At 51.4% G+C, this 24,389-nt stretch overlaps 2 protein-coding genes across 4 annotated transcripts in view; one reads left to right on the forward strand and one right to left on the reverse strand.

Annotated features, from left to right (window-relative positions):
* The window catches only part of RGS5 (regulator of G protein signaling 5), a 52,955-nt gene extending 40,437 nt beyond the window's left edge, over positions 1-12,518 (forward strand). Inside the window, exons 2-6 of one of the 2 annotated variants that reach the window (XM_062616301.1) lie at positions 100-151; positions 4,884-4,994; positions 7,745-7,806; positions 7,910-8,076; positions 8,592-12,518. In XM_062616301.1, the coding sequence (XP_062472285.1) occupies positions 108-151; positions 4,884-4,994; positions 7,745-7,806; positions 7,910-8,076; positions 8,592-8,753 (546 nt within the window). In that variant the 5' untranslated portion in view covers positions 100-107 and the 3' untranslated portion in view covers positions 8,754-12,518. Of the gene's footprint in view, positions 1-21; positions 152-4,883; positions 4,995-7,744; positions 7,807-7,909; positions 8,077-8,591 lie in introns of those variants that run through there. The other variant, XM_062616300.1, reaches the window with a different exon arrangement.
* A 1,363-nt stretch (positions 12,519-13,881) lies between these two features.
* Positions 13,882-19,980, reverse strand: RGS4 (regulator of G protein signaling 4). 2 transcript variants are annotated; one of them, XM_062616296.1, is made up of 5 exons: positions 19,640-19,890; positions 17,106-17,210; positions 16,414-16,475; positions 15,494-15,660; positions 13,882-14,955 (listed from the first exon to the last, which is right to left on the reverse strand). In XM_062616296.1, the coding sequence occupies exons 1-5, from the start codon at positions 19,681-19,683 to the stop codon at positions 14,704-14,706; spliced, it is 630 nt and encodes a 209-aa protein (XP_062472280.1). In that variant the 5' UTR covers positions 19,684-19,890; the 3' UTR covers positions 13,882-14,703. The 2 variants fall into 2 exon arrangements, with proteins under 2 accessions (XP_062472280.1, XP_062472281.1); XM_062616297.1 differs by lacking the exon at positions 15,494-15,660 and having other exon boundaries at positions 14,885-14,955; positions 19,640-19,980.
* Between the last annotated feature and the right edge of the window lie 4,409 nt (positions 19,981-24,389).

Consider the following 24,389-nt stretch of genomic DNA (forward strand, 5'->3'; position numbering starts at 1 on the left):
GTGCTATATAGGAGCAAGAGCGGGAGCTAGGCTTCAGACTGAGCCACTGCCTGCTTTAGACGTCTTTCACACCTTTCTCCTGGCCGAGGAAAGCTACAGCCTACAAGATGTGCAAAGGACTAGCAGCACTGCCCCACACATGCCTGGAGAGGTGAGAGCTGACAGCCCGTGAGGGGATGTGGGGAGCCTGCCTCCCCCCAGGGCTCTGCCAGGGGTGGCTGCGGGCAGAGAGGCTCTTCCTATAGCACATCCCCATGATGGACACCTTCAATTGGGACTGGGGTGGCCCAGCTCTGAGGAGGGAGGGAAGGGAGGCTTACTGGCAGGGTCTCAGCAGGATGCTGCAAGTGGCTAAGACCCCTGGGGGGTGAGCGCTGATGCAGTCCAGAACTCTCCTCTCCAGCCTGCGAGCCTTTCTGAGGGGTGAGTTTGGGCCCCTACCTATCCTCAACCTCATCTGCTCCCCTGTGCGAGCCTGGAGCAGGGGTGTGTTGTCCTCAGATCCTAATTGCAAAACACAGGAGGCGGGGAAAGAGTAGGAAAGTGGTTGCCTTTCTGAGGCACAAACAGGCTGGCTCCAAAGTGCCTCAAAATCCTCTTGATGTGCCTATGTCTTCCTCACAGACAGATCAGCCATCCCCAGCCCCTCTCAAGAGGCTCAGCTCTGTGCAGAGCACCCACTCTGCCCCACTTGTGGCAGATGAGCATCCTCATCTTCATACCCCTCCGCCCTGGCAGCTGCCTCAACCTGCCCTGGGTGGTGGTGGTGCTTCCTAGGCTGCTCTTGCCCCTTGAGAAGCCAGGCAGGCTCCAGCCCCCAGCTATTTCCATGCTCAGCAAAACCTGTGGAGCTGGAGGGGGTTTGGAGGGGCTCCGGGAAGAAGCAGAGGTGCAAGGGAGGCTATTGCGCAAGGCTGGGGTAAAAGCTGATAAAAGAGTTTATATGTGAATTACCCAGTGAGGATTTCCTACAGCTACAAATGCGTCAGTACTGTTTTTAGATGAGAGGGAGGGTGGCGTTCAGTGTTCAGGAGGGAGCTTGGGAGAAGCCCCCATTTATCAGTGGAAGCTGTGCCACTGGAGACTTGATGCGGCTTGCTCAAAAACAAGGCAAATTCCCATCACAGGCACAAACAGCAGCACAGACCTGCCACAATTTCTTTGCTTGAAATGTGCCTTTTGGTCATCCTTCTGGCCCCTTGCTCACCTTGCTGGGTCTCCTGCAGCCTCTTGCACCATGGGTGGCTCAGCAGCACTTCAAGATATGGGTGATCCACACATTTCTGACTCTGGTGTCATCTTTCTTGTCACTCTTCTGCTACTTCCGTATACTGAAATAGGTTTATTTCCACAGGTGCTAAGCTGATGCTTTCATTGACCTCCATTATTATGCTCAAATCCCCACTCTCAAAGTCAGTTTCCCTTATGCTTTTATATGTGGAGTTAGGACTGGGTTTATCCCATGTGCATCATTTTGTATTGCTCTACAGGCATGTCAGCAGCTGCTTCACGAGACCCTCCTGCAGCTCCTCACAACTGATCCCCAAGTGCTGCACCCGGGTACTCCAGTGCAATATCTGCTGCTTGGGCACTGTGTGTGGTGTGATACATTTAACAGCACAGCCCCAGCCTGCATTCCCCTAGGGCCATCCCCATGCAGGAAAACACACCATGTCCCCTGCGTGTTTTGTGCTACTTTTCCCACGCTGTTCCACACGCTGCCATCCGTGAGATGACTTTGTCCCCTGCAGCTGCCTGGGGTCTGGAGAGCCCATCCAGGGTCCCCTGCAGACCCAAGGGGCTGGTACCCCCTGACTCTTCCCAAACCACATGCTTGCTGGCCTCTTCAGAGAGGACCAATAAGTTTGGAGGAATCTCTTCCTACAGCCAGAGCTGCCTTGACTCCGCTCCAATAGACCATATTTGTCCATGTGTCCACCATGGCTCCCTGATACGACTGCTGCTTACGTGCCTGTACAGCATCACACTTGCAACTTTATGGTTCCTTGAATCCCCCTGGCACCCTTTTCCACTCAAAGGGCATTCCCTCTGGCACCTCCCTGCCATAGCAGGAGCTTTAGCTTCCAGCTACGGCTTTAAGGTCTTTGAGCCTCTTTTTTCCAGTTCTGTTTGTGAAGCTGGAGTCTCTCGTGACCCTCCCCAGAGCCCTTCATTCCCTTGATGTGTTTGACAGAGGTTTTTTTTTTTAATAAAAAGATATTTTCTTTTAGTGTTTCTTGGAAGCTGTTTCTCAGGCTTTTTCTTGGCTTGCTCCCATATGTTCTCACACTTAACCTTCCACAGTTTACGGTTCTCCTGCTTTTTCTCACTTGGACATAGCTGAGGGGGTTGAAGGATGCCTTTTTGTTTATAACTGCCTTTTTTTACCCTGCTGTTTAGCCTTTGCTGAAGCCTTGCTTGAAAGCTTATGATACATCTGCTGGAGGATGCCAGGATGATGTCTTTAAATAGTCCTTCTCTTCTGCCAGCCTGTAAGCACTCAGCCCCCTGCCTGTTCTTTCTTCTTTTCAACAGGCTTATTCATCTTTGCCATCTCCCCATATTTCATGAAGGTCCCATAGCCAAGGGCTTGCTTGTGGGCAGCTGCTGTCCCCACACTAGGATCTGTGGGGCTTCAGCAGGGTGGGCAGCCACTGATGGTGCACCAACAGCACCATTGGATGGAGCAGGGATGGAGCCATCAAGGGAGCCCCACTGGGAGCAGCAGGCAGTGGGGCTGCAGTGTAGGTCCAACACCAATCCAGCAGACCAGGCTGGGGAGAAGCACACCTACATCACAGCCCAAGGGAAGGTGGCCCAGGGCTGAACTGAAACGGAGTCCTCAGCCATGTGAAGGGTGTGGGGCTCAGCTGTCAGAGGGTGAGAACTGGAGAACAAGATTTTGAACCAGGTCTAAGCATTATCCATTGCTCCTGCTTGAAGTCACCATCAGTTACAGCCAAACCTTGCGTGTGCACTGGCTTCACTGGCACCAGGGTGTGGGGGTTACTGGGTCCTGCTCAGATAGTGGCAGAGTGCTGGTCTTGCCTTGCCACCTCCTTAGGCTGTTGCATGTTAGATTCTCCTCCTAGTGCCCTGCTCCCGCACAGCCCATGTTTCCCCTCTGCCTGTCTGGGTCCCCCTGGCATGCACCATCCTTGCTTTGGAAGTGGGCAAGCGCCTTCCCACTAGCTCTTCAGCCCTGCTCCAGCCAGATAAAACCCCTGTGGTCAAGCACATGGTCTGATCACCTGAAGGGGACTGTCCCTAGTGCCCAGACCAAGCACCAGTAGTGGGCTGGCCATGGCAGCATTCCCAGCTCTGTCCTCCTGAGCACTTTTGCTCAGCCCCTCTTTGATTGCTGCTCCCCGAGCCCATGTGTCCTCTTCATCAGGGGCCACAAACAGAGCTGCCTGTGAAAGCAAAGCCAAAGGGATGGCCACCCTGCCCCATCAGCTTTCCTGTGGCACCTTCTGCACCAGCCTATTGCTTTGGTGCCAGTGGGGCTGCAGCTCCTGCCCACTTCACCTGCCCCCCTCACTGCTGCTGTGCCATCCATGTGGGTCACAGCCATGACACAGGGGTCCTGGCACAGTGGTGCCAGTGGGGTGCCGAGGGGCACCTGAGGCTCACAGGATAGCCAACCTCAGCTTTTGTGTGTCAGGAGCCAGCTCCATCTTGGAGCATTTATTTGCATGTTATTTATTTATTAGAGGGAGCGGGATGAACAGTGCATAGCAGCATCTCCATCCCAGAGATACCTTGGTGTGGGAACGTGGGGACCTCGTCACCCTTCACCCAAGGTCCTGGTCCTTCCAGGCAACATTCAAGTTTTCTCAGAAGCACGAGCAATGGGAGCTGTCCCTGCAGCTGCTGACATTTTCCATGAACACAGCCGTGCTTCCAGGTCTGTGCTTACACCCACTGCAGGTGGTCCTTGCAGACCCCGCTGAGCTGCTCACCCCACTGCCTGCTCCCGCACTAGGGTGGCTGTCAGAGCCAGGATTCTGCAGCAGAAGTTGGGGGGCAGCTGATGGAGAAGCAGAGCCCATGTCAGGCTTCAAAAAGTCACCCGTGGGGCTGAAGGGTGGAAAACCAAAACACAGTGTGGGTTTTAAAGGCGGGATAAAAGCTGAAGGAATGGAAATGAAATAGCAGACATAGCAAGGGAGTGAGCATCCACAGAGGACTTGTGAAAATAAACAGCAGAGAGGAGAAGCACAGTGAGCCCTGGACCCAGGGAGCTGCAGCCCAGCTTTGACAGCTGTGCCATGGAGAAGGCAACAAGCCCAGCTACCCTGCGGGGAAGCAGTGAGTCCCCTTGCTCTCATTCACCTCCTGTGCAGACATAAGGCTTATCTATTATGTATATACACACTAGATGTATATATTAGGGCACCCTGCTCTGAATACTGATGGCAAAGCAGGGCTGGCAGTCACAACATGGACAGGTGTGGGGCAGGCACTGCCGTGCAGCCCAGCATGGCATCCTGCACAGCCTCCTCTCTGAAGGCAGCTCCTGCACCTCCTCACCAGCATTTCCACTGGGCTCGTCACTATAGAAACTAAGTGCTGTGCACATGTCCCCTAATTCATCCTCAGAGCAGCCAGCTCCACTGATGCAATTATCATGGCCACAGATGGGGACAAAGCAAAGCCATCAAGATCAAGATCAAGCACTGCCGCTAATTCAGAGTGCCCGGTTTGAAATGCTTTAGCCAGGCACCTTTACAGCATTAGGGTCTATTTATTCATGTCTAATTAATTACACAGCTTTGTACCTCACCAGTGGCTGTGCTAGGGTCCATGCAGGCACAAGCAGGGACCATCCCCACTGTCCCATCCCTTCCACCTGACCTGTCTTTGCTCATCCCTTCTTGCAGGGCCAAGGAGATCAAGACCAAGCTGGGCACACTGCTCCAGAAACCTGACTCGGCCATTGACTTCATTATCCCCTATCCAGAGAAGCCGGAGAAGCCTCCCAAGGCCCAGAAGTGAGTACTGTGCTGGGGTGGGCTGTGCAGGCACTCATGCCTGGCTGGAGAGGTGGACAAGAAGGAGCTGAAGACCCTGCTGCTAGTGGGCACAGCAGGCTTTACATGGCATGCAGTTCATGACATGGTCCTCATGACCACGGGTTAGATGTGGGCTCAGACAGTTATGTCAGGGCAACATGAGATGTGTCAGGCAATACAGCTTTATGGAAACCAGATTTCTCATGGAAACTCAATTTACTTCTGATGAAATCTCACATTATTTGATAAGGTTTTGCCAGAGGCATTTGGCAATTGGACTTCTCTGAGTCACCCGCCTCAGCCCAGGGGTGCCAGCTTTGCACAGTCTGCTGGTTTCAACATGGCAGTGTGTCCCCAAGCTGTGTGCGTGGCCCCTCAGTGTGATGCCTGGCTCTGGGCAGCTTTGTGATGATGGCACCTTCTCACCTTATTACCTTTGTCCCGAGCATCTGCTCTCTGGCACTGAGCTGAGTTAATGACAAAGCAAAGAGAAGTTGAAGCTAGAGAGGCTGATGAGCTGTGCTGCAGGATTGACAGTTCAAAGGAGGCAAAACAAAACTTGGAAAGAAATGTTAGCTTAAATCTAGAAACAGGGTGGCTTCCTGGCCATATGATGATGGCCTTGCCTGTGGTACCTTCAATACAGCCTCAGGTAGCTGAGCTAGGTGCCTGAGATGCTGCCCTGGCCACTTTTCTGGCACCCCTCAGCTGTGTCACCATCAGATGTGCGTGACTGTCCTGGAGACAATGCCCCTGCCCTGGGGCTGCACAGACAGTGCTGGAGAACCCAGGTCTGACAGCACCCAGAATGACTTGCTGGAGGTAGGAGGCTGACTGGCCCAGCCAGCCTTGCTCTTGGCACCGGGAGCAAGAGCTCATCTTGAAGGGTTTGAGTGGCCATGTCACAATGAAAACCAGGAGAACCTTGTGCCCACTCTTCATGAGGCCAGGTTTCTATTTCCTTTTGAAAGTCATGACTTTTTGTTTTACACCTGTCCCTTTCAGCCCAGGAAATGTTACTCTAAGCCAGTAACCCTCTGCCGAGGGATTGCTAAAAACTCAAAAAAAACCAAAAGAAACCCCCAAAACAAGCCAAAGTGTGGATGAACAGCCTGCTCACCCTGACGAGAGCCCAAAGAGAGCACAGGGATGTGCCTGTCTGCTGCAGCGCTGCTCAATGAGAGCTGCCTGGGCCAGGCAGGTCAGGCAGAACCTCGACAGACAGTGAATTTCACACTCTGTCGCTGGCGTGCCCTGGATGCCTGTGAAGGAGACACATTTGTCCCCATTAGCTGTCTGTGCAGAAAGCTGGAGAACATCTTCACTCCCCGCTGGCTGGAGGAGTTGTTTTCTCCTGCACTGTGGAGCCTCTGTATCACTCATCCGTCAGCATCTTGCTCAGAGTTAATTTCATCCCTGGGACATTCAGCTAATGGAAAAATGAATTTGGTAGTTTCCAGGAAATCTGGATTGTGTTGGGTACCTGCAGTGATGCTCCCTCTCGCCAGGGTAGGGAGACACCTGCCAGGAACACGGGGGCAGGGAGAGCTTTTCATCCCTGGTGGCAAGTGCAAATGCAATTTGAGGTGCAGAAAGTGAATGACCAGAGCCTCCACCATGGTCCTTACTGTGGTTGCTGGCGGTTTGATGACGAGTGAGGGCTGGACACCCAACCTGAGCAAGCCTTGCATTTCTGCCACACTCCTCTCCCAGCTGAAGCCAGGGCAGGGCGGCTGAATGGGAGCATCTGCACTTACCCAGACCCACTGCTGAAGCACCAATGTCCCCAGGACCAGCAAGTTGTCCTGCCCACTGCTCCCTCCCCAGCCTCAGGGTTGCTCTGCTCACCCAGAGGGGCTCAGACCCAGTGCATAGCCAAACAAGCAGCAAAACAAGCCTGAGTGCTGCACTGGCCATGGGGAGTGGTGATGGCCTGCAGCAAATCCAGCACTCAGGAATTGGAGGAGGGTTCCCCTCCAACACTGGGCATCAGTGCACCCCAGAGCAGTGTGGTCAAACTCCTTGGGGCTTAAGAAAACTCAACAAGACCCAGAACCACAAACCTTCCCCCCCCCCCCCAAAGCTCTTTAGTCACACTGTCACATTTACACGAATTGCATCAAAAAAGAAGAAACAAAGAGAGGAAAACCCACGCACATGAAAAACACCAAAGGTTTTCACTGGGGAGGAAGGGAGCCAGGGCCGCATCCTGCCCTGCTGCGGGCCGTGGGAATGGGGCAAGAGGGCTGTGGGAATTGAGGGCTGCTGACCCCCACCCGGCAGTGCAGGGCTAGAATGATCCGGCCTTTCCGCCCCCTCCAGCAGGAAGCATCCTTCCCCATCCCAGTGGGAAAACATAGCAACGCTTTCCAGCTGCCTGCAGAGCCCCGCTCTGCCCTCCCATCCGTGGGTGCTGGGGAAAGGAAGGGAACCATGGCTGCAGAGGGGGCTCGATTCGCAGTTCAACTGTATCTCTGCACAGACACCAGGGAATTTGCCCATCCAGCCCCATCCTCACCTTCCCTGGCTCTTGGCTTTGCCTGGGAGGAGAGTACTATACTGCAGCATAGTAGCATCCCCATTTCTCCACCATTGTTCTCACTCTGTAACAGTGTCCACAGCTTGTTACTCCATTCCTTCTGATTTTTAAAGGAAATGTTTAAAAACCTGGGGCCCAGACCGGTGCTGTGCTGAGCATGGACCACCTGGGCTTTCTTTACTCCCTTCAGGCCATCACTGGAGGAGGCTCTGCAGTGGCGTGATTCCCTGGAGAAGCTTCTGCAAAACCCCTGTAAGTTCACATTCACCTGTGGTCATGTCCCCCCCGGGTGCTCAATAAGGGGTCAGCCCCTTGCGACCACCAGTGCTCAGTGAGGGCTTGTCTCCCCCAACAGATGGGCTCGCCAGCTTCCACAGCTTCCTGCGCTCCGAGTTCAGTGAGGAGAACGTTGAGTTCTGGATGGCCTGCGAGGACTACAAGAAAACCAAGTCCCCCGTGAAGATGGTGGAGAAGGCCAGAAAGATCTACGAGGAGTTCATTCAGACTGAGGCACCCAAAGAGGTCAGTGGCCTTGGGGCAGGAGCTGGTATCAGGAGGGTTGAGGCTGCTGCCCCAGTGGCCTAATCCCAAGGAAAGCATTGGCTGCAGGGCACCTTGTACTGTGGCTGAGGGCCTTGGAGGGCTGTACCCCCAGCCAAGGGCAGCCCCATCCCAATGTGCTGCCCTCCCACCCTTCACAGCCTTGGTGCCCTTGTTTGCATGCTTAGCCTCTGCTGGGCTGTTTCCTGCCATGGGCACCTCCAGCACATGCCTGTTCCCCTCTCCCCACAGAGGGCTTACATTGATCATAAGGGGTGACAATTTACAGTCATCTCCCTCCCCGAGTTAGCTGTGCTGCAGGATAAACCTCATCCTTACAGATTTGCCACCAATAATCCACCCAGATAAGTGAACCTACTTCAGTCCCTCCTCACAAGCTTTGCATGGTTGTTGGTGGGACAGAGCAGGGGATGGGAGATGCCATCACCCATCCCTTGCAAGGGCAGGGTCCCCACATCTCTTACACTCAATCACAGGTGAACATCGACCACTTCACCAAGGCTGTGACCATGAAGAACCTGGTGGAGCCATCACCAAGCAGCTTTGACATGGCCCAGAAGAGGATTTTTGCCTTGATGGAGAAAGACTCCCTACCCAGATTTGTGCGGTCGGAGTTTTATCAAGAGTTAATCAAGTAGCAATGTGGCAGGGCTGTGTGAGGTGTTCGCTGCGGGCGGCCCCACTGCTTCTATCTAAACACCTGCCCCTTCTCCTCAGCAGCTTTACTTTCTTGATACCACCCTAGAGGAGCACCCAGGAGCATTGCTAAGCATCCCCGCCCTGTGCTTTGGACTGTCAGATGTCCTGATGTTTCCTCTCTTACAGTCTCTTTCCTCTCCCATGAAAGACCAGTTAGCAGAAACCCCTCTGATCCTCCGTGGGTTTGGGACCCAGAAGGGTGGGAGCAGCCCCAGCCCTGCAGTGACTGTGAACTGGCATGCTCCTGGCGCTGTGGGTCTTGGCTTTAGTCGGAGGCTCAGAAGTTCTGGCTCTGCCTTCTCTAGGACATCTTAGGACGTGACAATTTTTCTTCCAGTTTTGCCCAAATTGCTGGTCTAGCCCAGGCTTGCCCCCTTCTCCCAGCTTCCCAGGGTGTCGCTGTGGCTGCACAGGGTACCCTGTGGGTGCTGCCCTCCCTGGCTAAGTCCTGTAGTCCTGGGGTGCAGGCTGGGGCATGTCCACCAATGGACTGGCTTCACCTGGTCTTCAGAAAGCAGATCATCAGCAGGAACAGTGATGGCTGCATGGCAGGGACAGCAGGGTGGCAGGGTTGGTGGAATGGCAGGGACAGCTGAGCCAGGAGCTGCGTGGCCATGTGCTGCAGGGTGCACTGGGCTGGCATCAGGGGTGGCAGAGTGAGCCTGCACCACCACTTCCCCTATGACTCCTCTTGGAGTCAGCTGTGAGGCAGCCTGTTTGCTTCACGCTAAAGACAGTAAAGAGGATAAAACGAGATCTGTTTGCTCAAAACACTGGGACTGTTTAGCAACCCAGACCTCCTGGTCGCTCCAGCCACTTGCACGATGTACTGAGCTCATAGCCTTCAGCCTGTGGCCTTGTCCCCAGTGCCTGCGCAGCCTTCCACAGGACTGCAGCTTCAGGTGTTGCTGCAGTGATTTCTTGCTCCTGTTGCTTCTCTTTGCAGTAGGCATGCCAAAGCAATACTTCTGCACAAACCCAACTGAGGGGCATTGATTAGAGGAGGAAGGAAAATCACGTTGGGGCTGAAAAAGCTGCAATTGCAACTGTTTACAGCTGATTAAAAAAACAACCCACCCCCCATATCCCCCCAACAAACGCAAACACAAAACCATCACTGGAGATATGAAAAATAAACCCCTGGCTTCTTTAACAGATGGCAAAATCTGCTGAGTTTGTGTAGCCTGCATCTCTCTCTCCTGTCTCCTCCAATCTGCCCAGGACATGTGTTTCTATAAGGCTGTCTCTTAAAAAGACCAGCTCTTTTCAAATGATTCAAAGCCAGCCCACTATTCACCACCACAAGAAATTACGAATGAGGATAGGGCAAGGGCATATGTGAAAGGCAACTGGGGTCTCATTTCAGCCTCAAGGCAAATGTGATGAACCCCTGGGCTCCAGGACATTTCATCCCCACGATGGTTTCCTGGTGCAGCATCCTCAAGGCCATGTCTTGAAATGAGCTGCTTCAGCTGGCAACCTGACACATGCCAGCAAAATAACAAGCCCCCATGCTCCCAGCAGGCATCCTGGACCAGCCAACCCTTCAGGCTGCTCAACCTCAACTGCAGGTCATGAGACTGTGCGAAATGCAGTAACATAAACAAGGGGTTTGCCAGCATCTTCAAAATCTGATCAAAACCCCACCAGCCCCAAATATTTACATGGTGTCACTATGGTGATGAAGAAAAATACATCCTGAGCTGCAGGAAGAGGGCTGTGTTTTCCAGGCAGGGATGGGGAGGCAGGAGAAGGATGGAGGCCATCACAAACGTGACATTTTCTAACTCTGGAGCAAATGGCCTGGGAAAGTCGGTGCTGGAACTGCAGAGGGTGATGCTTGCAGGACATTCCCCTGGGGTGAGTGTGGGGAGCAGCTTGGGTGGCCCAAGGAGCCCAAGGGAACCCTGGTCAGCAGGAGGGATCTGTCAAGACAGTGCAGGCTTCCCCAGCAGTGCCCACTGCCCAAAGCTGGTGGGCAGCAACGGGGAGGCAGGAGCAGGGCTGGGCATGGGCTGGGGACTTGGCCAACCCTTCTGCTGCAGGTTGCTCCCACCACCTCCGCCCATGTGTGCTCCATGTACTCTCCTAATGTCTCCACAGACTGGTGTCAGTACAAGCAGGTTCAGCATGTTCAAGCTCCCTATTTACGGCATGACTCAGAAATGCAAATCCAGACAGGCTTCCCTGCATAAAGACCTAGAGCATTAATTTTCACTTAAGCCTTTGGCTGCTATTTCCAGACACCGTCACACATTTCGCCGTTTAAATGCCAACACCAATGCCATATCGGGTGGGATGCTGCTGGAGGCTGGCTTGCTGTATGCCACCAAAACCTGAGATGTGACTAGCTGCAACAGCGATGTGTGGGGCATGGAGAAGGTGTCTAGGTATGTTTTGCTGAAAAGAATGGTGGAGGCTGGATTCAGGAGAGATGAAACAGCTCTACTGGAAATCCCTCCCCAGCTCGATTTCTGCTACAATGCTGGAAGCCTTCTTTAGGGGGCGATTGAACAAGTGCCAGTGATCTGCTACATGGCCATAAAATGTGGCCCCTGAAGCGTTTTGGAGCTCTTGGGAAGTTGTGTTTGTGTAGAAGGGTCATATGGCTAATTACTCAAGCAGGCTCATCCCAGAAAGGCAGCAATACCTGTACCTTTGCCATAGCAGAGCATTCCACAGGCCCAGAGGTATTTACTGTTGGGCTAATCCCAACTGTCATGTATCTTCATATATTTTATCACACTGGTCTTGTGATACTTGGCATATGTATGAGCACTATACACACAACATTGTGCATCTGTATCCATATACTCATATATAAGTATACACACATACATATAAGCAATACTCCTAACATGGGCATCTGGATCCCTAGCGAGTCAGAGAGCCAAAAAGCAGTTTCTGGTTATTATGCTTGTGGTCTGTCAGAGAGATGAGCATGTGCGGGTTGAGCGCAGCCTCAGACCTTGTGCAGGGAAACCTTGGCCATTCGCCTAAGTGAACGCAAAGGTGCATCTTCCAAAACATCCTCCAGAATCACCCTGTGCTGTGGCTGCTGGGTGCACCCTGGCACAGGAGCTGACACAGGAGGCCATTCTTGTGCTCTCTGAAGAACCCCAACCCTGCCGTGGGGCCAGGTAACCCCACGTTGCAGCAGGGTCCCCGGGCACCAGGCACTGCCTCAGTGCCTCCCTGGATCCCACTTCCCACCATAGAGACATGTGGAGGACGGCTCCCTGCAGCCGCATCCCTTGGAATAACACCAGCGGATCATTTGCTGTGTGTTTTCTGGTTGTTCCAGTGACCCAGACCCTCACACCCCCCCAGCCATGGTGTGATGCATCCAGCTCTCCCCCAACACAGTGATTGAGGGCTCTGCTGGTGTTGCCTGGTCCCAGCCTTGGGGACTGCCCAGGGATGGCTGAGGGTGTCCCAGGGCTCCCCCAGGCTCCCCCTGTTCTTTGGTCACTTCTTGGAGGGTGCTGAGTGCTGTGGACAAGGGCTGAAATGAGATCAGGAGGGGCAAGTGGCTCCTGACACAAGCAGCAGATTTTCAGGCTGATGTTCTCCATGTGCTTTCCACTGCAGATCTTCATATGGGGAAGACATGAGCACAGGTGTGCACTGAGGGACTTGTTGCGTTAACACATGTTCTTGTACTACTCAGTAATCCACACATAAACATGTTATTTCTGCTACTATCTTGATTGATGATTTATTTTATCTCTTTGCACTGGAAGTTTCCTTACCCTCTACAGTGCTCTCCCAAAACTTGTACCCAAAAGGCCTGGCAAGACCAAGGGCTCCTGAGAGCTACTGCTGCAACAGATGTGTTGGTTTCTCAGGAAACTGAAAAAGCAAATAAAAACATCATCCCAGGAGGCTGGTCCAAAGGAAACTCATCAGCGTGGCACAGGCACCCTCAGCCCCACTGCCCAGGTGATTCCTCAGGCTTCAGCTCACATGCTTGGCTCACAGCCTGGTAGCTGCTGTGGTGCCTGTAGGGGCACAAGAGCCAGCCCTGATCACTGCCAGCTGCACAGCCTTTGGGCATCTCTGTGTCCACAGGGAACGGGGACAGGCTGAGCTGTGGTTGGGAAGACATCTGCAGTGAGGAGGTGTTCCTTTATGTTGCCCCCTCCAACACTGTCAAAGGGGCCTCACACTCAGACCAGCCTCTCAGGAAGACTGGGTGGTCCCTGTGCTGTGCTCACTGTCAGGCACCACATTGATTCCAAAAGCCCAGTACCCCCCACACTCGTGATGCCAAAGGCATCTGAAGGAAAAAATGGCTGTTCCATCTTTCCGTAATTAAAACGTGTGTGAAGCCATTTGTAAAATGACTTCTTAGAGTAACCTTGGCCAGTGAATTGGGTCTCTGTGCATTTTCTTTGGTTCACACAATGGTGTTTTAGAAAGGACTAACACAATCTTTTTTTATTCAGAATGAATTCATTATTATTTAAATATCAATGCAGTTTTTATAATAGTTATCAAGAATTCCCAGTACCAGGGGAAATAAAACATAACCACATGCTTGGCTATGTTCAGAGCTTTAGCAAGCCTCTCCATCTTTTAGCTGAACATGCTATGGTGGTATGTGTCAGTACAGGTGAATAAATACGAAATAAAGCAAATGCTAAAAGAGACGTTTCTCTGTGGGCCTGGAAGTGTCTACTGGAGAACCACAGCCTCCTCCTGCCGTGTCAAAACCCCCGTGTGAGAACTGTTATCTGGGCTGGGATGCAGAGCAAGCAATACACGGTTGTCAGAGCAGCGATATCCAACTAAGGAGAGACCAAGGGGCTGGGGGACAGTGCGGTACCTGGTACTGCAGCCCAAGACAGCAAGCCCTGCACTTATTTCTTGCCTCCAACTGCAGGTCAGTGTCAGTCCCAAAGCCCCCCATGAAGGCCATGTCTAACCACAGTGACTAAAAATGAAGCTGCCTTCTTGCAAAGCCCAGGAGCAGTAATAAGCCTGACACATTCCTCCTACCATCTTCAGGAAAAAAAGTGAGTCATGCTACTACTGAAATATAAACTCCCATAAATAACATTAAAAAAAGAAAAAAAAGACATTTTCAAGTACTCCCAAGCAGGGTCTTTCTCCCCCAGCTGTTGTGGTTGTGGTCCTGCTCCCTCACAAACTGCTCCTTACAAGCCAGGGCAGATGAACCTAAATTCAAATGGCGCTCCCAGAGTCAGAAATACACCCCTGTCCATCTGGGAGAGAAGGAACATGTTTCTGTTCTGCTCTGCTACAGTGTTTAACATGGGAGCATGAGGGACACAATAATATACAAAATAATGAACCTCTCCCAAAACAATAGCTTTGTACACTCCTTGGAAAGATCCTTGGCCAGCATTAACTAGATGTTACAGAGGGAGAAGTGGCCAGAGGGGAGAGCTTCACATTGCTAAGGACCAGAGCAAGTCCTTTTCATCTAAGCTTTTGCCAATTAGAAAGGGGAGATCACAGTCCCCAACACTTCCCTTGGCTTCCTCATTCCCCTGCTCTTTGCTAAGTGTCACACTGCAACACTGCAAGACTGGTCCCCTGTGGATAATGCTGGGCCTGAATGAGTGCTCCCCACCACCCTCCTGGGCTTGCAGGGCTCACCAGAAACACAGTGAACACACAAGGACCGCACTCAGCTTTCCTGTCAGACACAGACTCCAGGGCTCCTATACCGATGGAGTCAGAGGAGGGTTTGCTACACAGACTGAGCCTGGCTTGGGTTACAATGCTGGCTGTTGCATGACATGGGATACAACTGGGACATTAGACAGCTATTGGAGACAGCTCTGCTGCTTCATGCCAATGAATGCTTTTGCTGCCGTATATTCCTGCAAGAGCCCTGCCTGCTCCTGCCTTGCTGCAGGTTCAGGCGCACTGGGAGATGATGTTAGAGTTGCAGTCTAAGGTGTGAGTGTGGCTTCTTCTGCAGTTTTCGGGCTCACAGCCAGCAGCAGGTGGGCTGACCAAGTCCAGGTAGTAGGGGGACTTGAGGAAACGGCGGTACGAATCCTTTTCCATGAGGGTGAATATTTTTCTCTGAGCTTCATCAAAGCAGGACAGTGTAGGCTCCAGCATGTTGTGGCTTGTCTTCTCCCGTGTGCATGAATCCAGGTTCACCTGTGGGCCAAAGGGACAGCGTAATTAGAATGTGTCCCAGAAGTGGCTAGCATAGGTAAGGGAAAATCCAAGCATCTCTCCACCAAACGTGCTTTAGCTCGCCTTATTGGGCAGATGTCTGTAATGGCTGTTTGACACACCGTAGCTGTGGCAGAATCTGCGCAGCTGGATACCAATGCATCCCCATCCCTTCTGTCAGATGAACTGTCAGGGAGGACTGACACATACCCCTATGGGATGCGGCCAGCCAGGAAACTAAACTGCATGGGAGGAGCAGGAACACTGGGAATCAGAGTCCTCTTGGGCTTCTCCCATTTGAGTATGCCCACAGGACGGTCACATGGTTGTGACTAAATCCACTTTCTCTCTATCCAAGTTTAATATGGAAGCAATAAAAATGACACATTTACTTGCTAACTAGCAGAGAAGCAGCACCCTTCAACTCTTGTGAAATCACCAGTCTCTACTTCCCTGTGCTGCTGGCCTAGTTCAGAATTCAGGGTGATACCTTTGCCCAAGAAATATTCTGTGCACATACCTCTTTTGTTGCCTGCACTGAGATGAACTCATCATAGATCTTTCTGGCCTTGGTGCTGAGCTTGGATGGTGACTTGGTTTTCTTGTAGTCCTCACAACTGACCCAGAACTCGATGTTTTCCTCACTGTACTCAGATTTGAGAAAGGCACGGAAAGCTGCCAGTCCTCCTACAGATTGTTTAGAGAAAAAACAGGTCAGGTAAGAGTGTTGGTTTGTGGATAGTTGTACCTGTGAACTCCAGCAAACAGCAGTTCTGGGTTCTCCTTCAAGGAGCAGAATGAGCAGCTCCCCTGGGGCTAGCAGCAAGGATGGCTGCCTGTCTCCATGGTAGTTCCTCGTGCAGCTCGTGTCTGTTGAGGGAGACTGAAATTCAGACAGGCCCCACGGGGATGTTGCATTTGGGTCCCCCAGCTGCCTGCTCCCCCACTGTGAGACTGCTCCAGTGTCTCAGCCAGGAGAACACAGGCAACTCACATGTTCCCAGGAGGCCCTGAGGAGACAGCCAACAGTTGCCACAGAGCCTCAGGCCATGGGAACAGCACAAAAGAAACCTCAAGAACATCAGTGCAGCCTGGAACCGACAGGAAGACAAAGTCTCCCATGGGCTCAGTTTCTCCATTTTTTGGTTCTTGTTTAACCCACTGTTAACTGTGTGCTGTGGTCTTGCACTCCCCTTGCAGAGGGGATAAACCAGTTGCATTTACAAAAAGGACAGCTTAGCAACAGGTCAAAGCCCCACTCTTGACATCTTATGATTGTCCCTGGGATTTCACCAAGGGGACACTTCACCACCCATCCCAGAGGCCTGTGCGGCCAAAAGAGGTACTGTGTGCTGCTAAGAGACATAACAGTCCATGCTCACTTCAGGGACTGCTCACAGCACACACACTGCAGGCAGCAGAAGGGCCCTCTTTACTTACTGTCATGATGGATCAAGTTTTCCAAAGAGTCCGCCCACTTTCTGACTTCTTCTTGGCTAACCCTAAAAGGAGACAAAGGCAGAAACATAGGGAAGATTTAAGGGCCATACAGAAAAGACAAACTTCTTGTTTTGCTCTGCACCATTAGAATATCTTTTCCCCTGATTGTTCTAAGAGCATACACAAAAGACCAAGAAGGAAACGTCTGATTCCTTTAGAGAGACCCCTGAGTATCCCAGATCCAATCTACAGAAATGCTGGTTTGTGATCTCTGGCAATTATTGGAGACTTTGTGTTTATTTTGTGACTGATTGCATCTCTTGCTGGAGCACAGAGTTGGTACCATTCTTACACAGGTCGTATCAGCAAACTTCAAAGAGCTGATTTCTTTAACCTGTCAGGGGAACAGCAGCTGGGTCTTGTGATGGCGTTATTTCCCTGCACAAATCTTTCCGTGTGCATATGCATATTGAATCACAGAAGTGCTGGCAGAAAAGGACATCTAGTTTAACTTTCCTCATGGAAAGGGACTATCAATACCTGAGAACTATTGCCCACTAGATTCAAACACAGGCATTCAGGAGTTACAAGGAGGCAGCAGCAGAAACACTATCGAAGTTGAGTTCAGTGAAGGAGTAAATAACATGTTGGTGCCAGCCTGGGCTTAACTACGTGGCAGCATCTGCTCTTACCTCTGGCTTGAAGATATTTTCTCCTTCTTGCCCTGGGAAGAGCTGTAGTCACAGGAGTCTGACTTCTGCAGCAAGAAGCCCAGACGATGCTTCATGTCTTTGGCACTGAAAGAAACAATTCGAGAGCAAGATGAAGATAATGCATTGCAATTCCCGCTGCAGTGTCCTCACCCACAACAAGCTCCTTTAAATTCACTCATGACACAAATGCAGGTGGCTGCTAGTGACTCCAGTGCTGACTTTCCTCACATAATGCACATTTCTGCTGCTAGACAAACACAACGAAGTCAAAGAAGTAATTTTTCGTGTTCAACAGCACCAACCATTTTCTTGCTGAGAAGGTCATCTGCCTGGAGGCGGGCCTTGCAAAGGGGGAGAAGTTGCTGTTTTCCTACTGTTCGTTTACAATTACATTATTATGATAGAAAGGCATCACTACACTGTAAATGCGTCACTTCTCCTTGAGCTGGTTTGCGCAGCTACCAATGTCTGGTTCTTACACCCTTGCTAATCCTTTTGCATATCGATACAGGAACAGCAGGGCCATGCCAGGCCACGCCACCAAGCAGCTGCCTGTGACCAGAACAGCAAGGGCTCCTCAGGCCGAGCCATGAGCTTTCATGTTTCCACAGCAATCAAGGATTCATGTTTAATTTTGTTCTGCCTTCTAGCATGCTTAGGACAATCATTGCCTGATAGCAGCATCTAGATTACAGATGGTATTGCTTTCAGCATCTCTCTGGATTTTCTTCCAATTTAAGAACTGGAGGAAGTGGTGGGTAAATCAGTCCTGCTTGCTTTGGGGTGCAAGCCCTGGCCTGCTGCAGGGTGCAACGATAGTGTAAGCATGAAATTACTCTCCTGCTTCTCAGATCAGAGCCTGGAAAAGAGCAAGAGGCTGTGTAGGGGCTGAGCACTGGTAGCTTCTCAGCCTCCCAGCACTGCTCTTTGCACCGTGTCAGCACCCCCGATCATATCTTATCTCACTTCTTTGCTGTGCTCCTAAACGTTTCCTTAACAACTGCAGCCCTAGGGTGAGAGTGAAGGGACCTCAGAGCTTCCTTAGAGCTTGTGATGAGGGCCAGCACCCAGGCCTTGCCCTGGCAGACATCGGGTACTCTGCACTGGCAGACTCGGCTGCCTCGCGCGGTCATGCTGCTTGCCCCCAGAAGAAGGAGACTGCTCAGGTCTGCAGGAAGGCGGCAGCAGGGGGAAACAAGATGCTGCTGCTTGCAGTGAGTCCCGCAGCTTTCTGGGAGAGAGGGATTTTCTTGGCAATCCTGAACAGAAAGGTTAAAAGATGTGAACTCTCCCCTCCTCTTTTTCTTTTTTTTTAATGTTCTTTTTTTTTTTCTCAATCGCATGTTCCTGAAAACTGGGGGGGGTGGGGGGGGGGGGGGTGGGGTGGGGGTGGGGGTGGAGGGTGTCAATATTTCTTCCTTGCATTTTCATCACTTGTTTTCAAATCCACCATGAGTGGAAGCTTTTTCTTCTAGATGGGAGCTGGCTGAGCCTCAGTTTGTATTTTCCCAACCCTCTCCCACTGCACAGCCACTGGGAAGCAGCCTGAAGGCATGAGGGGCCGGAAAGCACTGCACCATCAGAGACCCATGCAAGTCTGCATGGGCTGGATGAGCAGGGACTTCTGTGGGACTGGTGCCATTCTGGGGACCTGAGCCACTCTGCTGGGGGTCTCAAGGCCCCATAGCACCTGAAAGGGAGTAACACCCCTCCATGAGAGCTCATGGCCACCTTGCTGGCATAGAGATCACCTCACACTGGGCTGCAGGGCAGGCCATGAAGCCAAGAGCGTGTCTGGGGGGCACAGGGATGCCTGGCTGGCACCGCACACCTGGGTGCAGCCAGATCATGCACCCATGGCAGGGGTACAGCTCAGCCCTTCCTGATCAGCATGGCACACTGGGCATGGCCAGCCCCACACCAGCCCCACAGCACTGTGCACCGGGATACAGCCTGCCCTGGTCCCTCACTGCCCCTACACACCCGGGGCTGACTCTGCACTGGCTGGTGCTGCATCCAGATCCGCGTTGCCCTGGGCTGCCTTGCAGCCCTGCCTTGTCCTGCCAGGCTGGCCTTCTGCGTTTGGGATGCGTTTTGGAGAATGACTCTGAATTCTGTTGTTTTGTTTTTTTTTTTTTATATATATCCTTCCTGCCTTCTTTTTCCCTCAAAAAATCAAGAAAGAAAAATTCAGCAGAGAAAGGATTCAATAGAGAAAAGGGGTGCAAAGCTTGTGGCAGGAACAGATGACAGGAATATCAATATGTAGCAGTGCTAAGAGCTGCTTGTTTTGCTGATGAGAAGGATGGGCTTAGAGATCGCACAGCACAGTACAAAACCTTCATGTAATTCTGCTTCTGAATAATAGAAAAAGAAAAAATAGCCTGTAAGCAATCATTTCTATCTCATCTTAGAAAAGCAGCAGAACCAAATCTGCCACTTGTGCTTCAGACACCAAGTTCAATACATCAGCCTAACAAGACCATTAACAGACGCTCAGAAATAAACAGTACCTTTTTAAGCAAGTGGCTGGCAGCGCAGCGAGTCCCTTGCACATCTTGCTCTGGAGGTTGGTTCTGTATTCCAGGAAAAACAGCAACGCAGGAGGAGGCAGAGGCTGCGTGTGGGTCCCTCGCGTCTGCAGAATTCAGTCTGGTCTCTGAGCCAGCTGCGCTGCCTTGGCTCTGTTTTATAGCCTAGCCCAGACAGCCCAGCAGCAATGGGTGACCCAGTCAGGACTCAGCACAGCGGCAGCACCCATCCCCTTTTTGCCCACCCAAGAGGAACAGGGTGACGTATAAACCAAGACAAAGGAGTGAGCGGGATTGAAAACCTTAACAGAAATGAAGCTTGGTGTCTGGCTGCAGAGGTGGATCCTTTTAAAAGGGCAGAAAGATCTTCAGGGGCTTTCTTCTATTGCAAAAGGTGGAACGGTGCAGGTAAAAGCTGGAGAGGGACACAGATGGTAAAAAGGGTCAGAGAATCAGTTTGGAGAAGTGAGATGAGCTTTGATGGCTCCTCAGTTTATTTTCCTCTTCTATTTAAAGCAACCTGGGGAAAACAAGGGACAAGAATTTTAAACACAAAAGGTTCCTATAATCCCAGGAAATGCAGAAAACAGAGATCTGAGGAAAGAAGAATGTAAATTCAACAGGGAACAACCCAGGCAGACAAGACTATCGTGTTTTATTCTAGAGGCATGTGGGTATAGGCTTTTGGTGGAGCTAAAAAAAAAAAGCTCTGAGGGGCATATTGCTATTGGAACATAAAATGTGTGTGTCCTGGCACACATGCATTTGGGGACAGCTCATGTACATGTGTACAAATAAAGACAGGAGGAGGCTGGCCACACAGCTGCCTTAGATATACCATATTTGACTCTAATCAAAAGCCAGACCTTGGGAATCAGGAGTCCCTGAATCTCCAAGGGATGATGATTAATTAAAACAATAGGCATAACTGTGCCTGCCCAGAGAGGAATTTGCAGCAATGTTGAAGCTGCTGTGTGCTAAAGGATGAAATCCCTGGCTGTGGGGATGTTTGGTGGTGACTACAATGCCTGTACTCACAAGGGAGAGCAGAATGAGCCTGGCTACATTACTTGTGCTCAGCCCTTGGAGGGTGCAGAAAGTAGTTGTCTCTCTGGAGAGAGTTGGCTGATATTTATTGAACTGCAGCTCAGCACAGCCTGTACCATCATTATGGAAGAGGGGAAAGCTCTGGGCAGACTGGCGCGCCACACTTGAAGACTTACTTCTGCTGCGAAATAAAGAAGGTTCATTTCAGGAGCAGGCTATCTACCCATGCCACCACTGCTGCACTCCCTCCCCCAGAAACCCCTAAATACTTTGCCCATGACCTGCAGAAGTTGCAGGGTGAGATTTTCCCTCCTGTGTCTCTAGAACCTACAGCCAGCAGCACAGACAGCCCAAACCCCAGGCTAGTTTACCTGCCTTGGCGCACTGCATCCTCTCAGATTATTAACTGCTGAATTAACTAAAAATGCTTTTGTACGAATGTAACTAACCTGTTGCCAAACCTGAAGCAACATACTTGCAGGTTCTGCACTGTCTGGACTGAAAATCAGCTCCAGCTCAGGGCAGTGTAAAACTTTAACTGAGTGAATCCCCTTTTGTTTTTAGTGTTGCTTAGCTGACAGCACCTGTACAGATCTGTAGGTAGCAATTGAGCACTGGCAGAGTTAGTGCCAAAGCTCTTAAATCTTCTGTTTGGGAAAGAGAGAAGCCAAAGGGCAGAATATGGCCTACATGAAAAAACCTAATTAACATTTAATTTTACTCTCAGACACGTGAAATGTGTTGCATGCATGTTAATCCCAAGGTGCCATGCATGCAGCACATTTATTCAAGCAATTCAAGAGCTCAGCTGGCCAAGGTGTCTGTAAGCTGTAACCCTGACCCTAACCTTGGCAGCCAGAGCCTGACCTCCCGGCTCAGGAGGGTCCCAAAGGCTGCTTGCTAGGGCAGGGAACCTCTGTGCAGAACACAAATCCTGCAGTTTCTCTGTGAACTGGCATGTAATCAGATTTTGGAATGTCACTCTGTGGATTGTAAGCATGTTTGCTGCATGGCTCTAATCACATCCAAATACTGTCTGGTGCTGCCAACATCAAGCCACCTTCTGCATTCCCTGACTTCTGTGTGAGCAGGCTGTACTAAGAAATTTCTAACACTGCCACCACAAGAGCCAGCCCAGAGAGCTTTGCAACTAAGTCCATCCTCTCTGGACTAGGGCATGCAGACTCCTACAACTGCTGCAGCTGAAATTTCCCTTTTTCCAGTTCATTAATACAGACTGGTTCAGTCAGGCCCCCATGAGAGGAGTCTGGGTTTGCATACTGTTTCTCCTCTAAGCTGTGTTTCCCAGCTGTTGCAGTTTAATACCCTCTTAGCTGCTCCAATCAAAAGTACACCTTTCCATCTCTCACCCCTGGTAGTCAGCCTCTTTTCACAGGGCACAGACTGTGCTGTGCTCAACACCAGTCTCCTCCTCCCTGCCAGTTAGAGAAGCAGCAGCTCACGCCGCTTATTACGCCTACCACGTAACCTCTGGCTCACTTCATCTGCAGCATGGAGAACTCGGTGATGACGGGCTGGAGGTGTAAGGCTAGGCCTGGGGCTCCCTGGCCAAATGCATCTCTTGGCCATGTGGTGCTTTGGAGGCTCACAGGAGATAAAGGATAGCAAACATCTGCGGTACGCACTGTGGCATCCCTCATCCCTCACGCACTCATCCCTGCTGCATCACCCACCCTGCCTCCCTAGGCAGCTAGAGACAAGGCTATGGAGTGAAGGGAGCTTTCCCTCCCACCATCACTGCTGGGTAAAGACGTCATGCACACCGGCTCACCCCCATACACAAGCGCATGTGGGATGTGTCCCTCGGCTCTGCTGCAGCCAAGCAGCAGGCCGTGGGAGGAGGAAGGGAGCACGGGAACGCTGCTTCAGCGGTCGTTGCCCAGAGCCAAGCTACTCCAGGCTGTTGCCCTCCTGACAACGCAGGGCTCTCCCATCTCAGTCCCTTCCCATCTCAGAGCAGCGTGCTGTGGGATGCATGAGTGCACAAGGAAGATGGCTGCTTTGCGTCATTGAAAAGGGGAAGGGCATGACATAGGAGCTGTGAGGACGTGCTGCTGAGCCAGAGCCTCTCCTGTCACTGCTGCCTTCCCTCATGTGCCTTGCAGAGGCTAACAGTGTCCCACCCTTCCTCTTCTTCATGCCAGGCATCTTGGGATTGGGCTAGCAAATTGCCTGGGTGCACAGCAGGATGCTGGGCAGAGCACTGTCCATCTTTTCCATGGGCATCCCCACCCCAATACGTGTCTGACCTCTGATCTGCTCTGCAAGACAGCATTGCTGAGGAACCAGAGCAGCTTCCACACCCCTGAGAAGTGCTAACCAAGGTGGCACTGGTCCCCAGGGCCCCAGAAGCCCTGGTGACACTTAAACCCCTGTGAGCTACCCCAGCACCAAGCCCTGCTCTGGGGAGGGGGCCTGGAGCTGTGCTGAACTCCTGATTTGTTTCTCTCGTACCCGATCTCCTAGCACTCTTTGCACAAAATCTTTTACAGTGAAACCCCCGAGTAACCATTAACTTCTTCTCTGGTACACCCATTATAGTGGGTAAGATTTCGTTCTGGTCATGAAGGCTGTATCTTATCCACGTACCTGTGTGCTTTGATTGACTTACAGCTAAAGAGTTGGTAGCAGGAAGGACCATTTTGGCCTGAGTTTGGATGAATCAGCTCAGTGCATGCTTGTGCCTGACACTGCATGCAGCCACGTTTCCAACCACAGGGCCATGGCCTGACCTCTCTAAAAGACACATGGAGAGGACACACTTGTCCCCATGGAGTCCCCCAGCCAGTGCTCGATTCCCAGAAATACTGTCCCACAGCACAGCCTGAGGAAAACGTTCTTTCCCATATCTCTGCAATGCACTGCCTGACTTCATGCTTGACCGCAGCCATGGCCTCTGCAACCAGCCCCCAGAGGCATGCTTTGAGGAGGGGGAATCTCTTCCCAAACTAGCCCTGACCAGAGGCATAACTCACCATGTTATGTCACCGCTAATTTGCAGATCACACAGAAACCTTCTCAAGTGGATGCACCTCCAGGCTGACCCAGTCACCTTTCTGCTTCTCCTGGATGAGGCAAAGATGAAAGGCAAAGCAGCTTTGCGTGTTGCTGGAGTTTTTTTTCTGAGCCTGGTCCTCTCTGACGTGATGCTCTGTAAATGTTAGCGAATTCATTCAGCATGTTCCTTAGCTCCAACTTCATAAAATTCATACAACCAAACGTACAACTTATACAGTTTCCCCATGCTCTCAGCTTTTTTCTACTTATAGATGCACCTGTAACATCAGTGGATTGTTGTAATTTCTAAGTGCTTGGAAGTTCCTAATAATTTGGGGGGTGGGGGGGTGAGGGGGCTGGTTGGGTTTTTCTTTGCTTCAATCCTCAGCTTTTGGGCTGCCTGCTTTTGCTGTTACTACCCAGAAGAAAATATTTCTGGAAGGAAGAAATTTGTTCAGCCCAAATGGATTTTTTTAATTTTCTTCTGGTTTGGGTTTGCAAATGAAAGAAGTGCTTGGTTTTGTGTTTGTTTTTTGTCTGGCCATTGTTGTCATTTGTCGGCATCAGGCAACAGAAGAAGCTATATAATTTGAATAATTTGCCTTCCAATCTTCAAAATCTCTGTCTCATCATCCATCTTGATTAACAGCCCTTAAACATTTCCTCT

Source organism: Pezoporus occidentalis, unplaced genomic scaffold (genome assembly GCF_034315485.1).
Source record: "Pezoporus occidentalis ecotype Australia unplaced genomic scaffold, CSIRO_AGI_Poc_V1 ctg189, whole genome shotgun sequence".
NCBI lineage: Eukaryota > Metazoa > Chordata > Aves > Psittaciformes > Psittacidae > Pezoporus > Pezoporus occidentalis.

Excerpts from the sequence above, each read along its gene's own strand:
- RGS4 (XM_062616296.1), bottom strand. The coding sequence starts at position 19,683 with ATGTGCAAGGGACTCGCTGCGCTGCCAGCCACTTGCTTAAAAAG. Across the intron at positions 17,211-19,639 it reads CCAGCCACTTGCTTAAAAAG|TGCCAAAGACATGAAGCATC; the intron begins GTACTGTTTATT and ends TGTTTCTTTCAG. Across the intron at positions 14,956-15,493 it reads CAGTGCAGGCAACAAAAGAG|GTGAACCTGGATTCATGCAC; the intron begins GTATGTGCACAG and ends TTTGGCCCACAG.